This window comes from Solanum stenotomum, unplaced genomic scaffold (assembly GCF_019186545.1).
Source record: "Solanum stenotomum isolate F172 unplaced genomic scaffold, ASM1918654v1 scaffold24438, whole genome shotgun sequence".
NCBI lineage: Eukaryota > Viridiplantae > Streptophyta > Magnoliopsida > Solanales > Solanaceae > Solanum > Solanum stenotomum.
Genome location: NW_026028018.1, coordinates 76,703 through 80,371, shown reverse-complemented (window position 1 = coordinate 80,371; position 3,669 = coordinate 76,703). Strand labels below are relative to the sequence as shown.

The 3,669-nt window shown below is 29.7% G+C and overlaps 1 protein-coding gene across 1 annotated transcript; it reads left to right on the top strand.

Moving 5' to 3' along the window:
• The first annotated feature begins 2,328 nt into the window (after positions 1 to 2,328).
• Positions 2,329 to 3,272, top strand: LOC125851338 (thaumatin-like protein). The gene has a single exon (XM_049531120.1). The coding sequence runs from the start codon at positions 2,375 to 2,377 to the stop codon at positions 3,035 to 3,037; it is 663 nt and encodes a 220-aa protein (XP_049387077.1). The 5' UTR covers positions 2,329 to 2,374; the 3' UTR covers positions 3,038 to 3,272.
• The last annotated feature ends 397 nt before the right edge of the window (positions 3,273 to 3,669 follow it).

Here is a 3,669-nt window from a genome sequence, read left to right as displayed (position 1 = left end):
AGTAAAAATATTTTAAAAAATAAAATAACATAGATAAAATATCATTCTAGCCAAATTTTCTTGCCAAAAAGATTTTTCCTAAAAAAGGGAAGTGCTTGGCACATTATTAGTTTAAAGTATCACTTCACTCATTTGCATAATATGTTCTCATAGTAGACTACTTCCTCTATCATAATCTTCGTCAATTTTTACCTTTTTAGCTCAATTAATCAGGTTAGACTAATTATTTCTTGAAAATTAAATATTTTCGTCTTTTGAAACTATATAAAATGTAACTTGAGTTAAAAAATTTCTTATGAAAGTGGAAAAAATATATTATAGTGCCATAAATTAAAATGTACTATAAAATATCAAGTTTGAACATGTCATAGTTGCTTAGATATATATCCCATATTATTTATCATATATCACCGTTATTTTTGCATTATATATTGACTCGTTTACTATTTGTATTTGAGACAAAGTGTATTAAAACGTATAATTATTGAGGATTGTGATGTGATGATGAATACAATCCATTTATTTTTAACTAAAATCCTCGACTTCGAGCTTCGCGACAAAAAAGAATCTTAATAGAAATGTTTTATTCTTTACTAAATTTTACATAACGTGAAAAAAAAATTTACACACAAACACTAAATACATTTATAATCATTGAACCAAAATTACAATTGAGAATTGGAATCAAACACTAACTGATTATGTTCGAATTCTAGCACTGTTTGCTTGAGTTGTTCCATATTTTATTTGGAGACGCTATCCTTTCTACAAATTTTCTATATCATTCGAGTTTTCTTCTCCTTTATGATTGTTTTTTAAAATTCTTTATCCTACTTAATATGAATATATCTCTTTTTAATTTATATCATAAAGAATTATACATTTTATATTTAAAATTATTTAATTTAAAACTTTTTATTTTAGCGTTAATAATATATAATTTTATGACCACACATTTGTGATTTGTCTATGACATAACTTTTTAATTTTTCTTTTACATAATTTCATGCTCAGTAAAATATTGTCATATAAAATAAGAAGGAGAGGATATTTTGTACGAATATGATATAAATAAGTAAATGGTTTCTGCAGTCCCTTTTTCAAAAAAATAAAATAAAAATCAAGCAGAAGTGAGACACAACGAATTGAATACGAATTTTCCACCACCTAATTTTGTACAAGGAAAATAACAATTGTCTTTCATATTTAGTAAACTTTGATCTTTCTTACTGTCAAGTCTCTATTTTCCTTTTGGTTTTTTGTACACTTAATAAGTTACCTAAATAAAGTCTTTTCAACTATATTGATTTGAGGGCACTGATATAGATCATTAAATATTAACGATCAGAACTCAATAATTTTGATCCAAATTGAATATGGAATCGCTTAGATTCAATATGAATATGGATATTGAAAAAATTACTTGTGTAAATCACAAAGCAATATAATATTCATGTGTGCATATATAGCTTTTCAATTGTTGCTAAAATGTTGAAAATAGAGGTCCTTAAACTTGCATAATTACCTAAAAAAGTTTGAATTTATGTATCATCCAAATTCTAAGTTCATTGTTCTTAACTTTGATTTTTCTTTTTGCCTTTTGCTATGAAGTGGTAAGTACTCTATTTCATTCTTAATCAGATGTCTCGAGTTCGAGTCTCCTAAGTGTGTCACCTTTATTAGGGAATACTTTATACTCAATATGCAACTTTCCCGCACATATCCAAATATAATCAGACTCCAATGCTGATACAAACCTTGAATGGGAAAATAAAAAGAAGAAGATACATATACTATTCAAAAGTAAAAAATAAAATCCAAGCTTGAATAATAGACCCTAGCTACAATATTTTCTACAACTTCTAGTTAGGGGCGGCTTTACAACTTTGAAAAAAAAGCAATTGCCTTTGGCCCCAAAATTTGAGGGCCTCATTTTAAAAAAAATAAAATAGGTTATACGTATTTTTATTAAAAAAATATCGAGTATTACTTGTAGAAAATAAAATCTTTTCATAAAAAAGCAAAGAAGTAATAGAAATTCGACAAATTATGAATACTATGTCTCAAGAAAGATTAAATAATTGGCTATAATAAATTTCATAAAAAATATATATTTAAATTTAAGGCCTCCATTCAGATTTGACATTAGGCCACCGATTTTTTTAGAGCCGCCCCTGCTTCTAGTAGCAACACCTTGCACCCTTATCTTGATAATATTCTACTAGTCTAGCCAAAACATTACATTATCACAAACCAAAATTTCAAACAAATTAGTTACTTAACAACGATGGTCTCCCATTTTTACCCTATAAATACTCCCTCATAAACACCATCACTTATTCCAATTTATTAGTAGTCACAAAAAAAATAAAAAATGAGAACTTCAATTTTTGTTCTCTTTACCCTTTTTTTCACCTATGCCAATGCAGCCACAATTTTAGTTCGTAACAATTGTCCCTACACAGTTTGGGCTGCTGGAGTCCCGGCCGGAGGCGGCAAACGCCTCGATCGTGGCCAAACGTGGACGATAAACGCCCCTCCGGGGACTAAACAAGCTCGAGTTTGGGGCCGTACCGGATGCAATTTCGATGCATCCGGTAAGGGAAAATGCCAAACTGGAGATTGTAATGGTCTTCTTGTATGTAAATCTTTTGGTGTACCACCCAATACATTAGCTGAATATGCCCTAAACCAATTTGCAAATAAAGATTTTTTCGATATTTCTCTTGTCGATGGATTTAATGTTCCTATGGAATTTAGTCCAACTTCCAATGGGTGCACCCGTGGCATAACGTGTAAAGCAGAAATTAATCAGCAATGTCCTAATGAATTGAAGGCTCCCGGAGGATGTAACAATCCTTGTACCGTTTTCAAGACTGATCAATATTGTTGTAACTCTGGTAGTTGTAGCCCAACTAAATTTTCGAGATTTTTTAAGGAGAGGTGTCCTGATGCATATAGTTACCCTAAGGATGATCAGACTAGTACTTTCACTTGCCCTGCTGGTACTAATTATAGGGTTGTGTTCTGTCCTTAAATATCTATCTGCCTATCTATCTATCTATCTATCTATCTATCTATCTATTTGTATCCTTTTGTATTAATAATTCGAATAAGGCTACGTTATTCTCCTAGCTAGGAGGATTAATTACTAAGTCAAGGAAAAATATGATGTTTTTATTCATCATATACATAGTGATATTATGGAAGTACTATATATGTAATTCCTTAGTTTGTGATAAATAAAAGGAAAATAAAGAATATCTTTTTGATGATTTGGTTGCTTCTATGTTTCCCTCCAGAGTTTAAGTTAATTTCTTGACGAGTTGAGTATGGAGATGATATCGATAATACCCGTTTTTCACCCTCTATACAGAGCTAGACAAAAAAAAATAGGAGGTTGCATTGCATATGGACTTCGATGACCATAAATATTTGGAAAATATAGGTGACACATAATAACGTTATGAACTCTTATTCGAGTGATTTTGAGAAAAACCATGCAAATTTAATTCAGAACGAAAAATATCACATAATATTAAGATTTTCTTTATGGAAGCTTCATCCAACACAATTCTATATTCCTTGTTCCCATGATTATTTACATTAATAGTGGCTTGAAATTATTTTTTCACGTGAAATTAATTTCTTTAAAGTATTCTAATATCC

Bases quoted from the DNA above. Each gene is read 5' to 3' on its own strand.
- LOC125851338 (XM_049531120.1), top strand. From the start codon at position 2,375: ATGAGAACTTCAATTTTTGTTCTCTTTACCCTTTTTTTCACCTATGCC.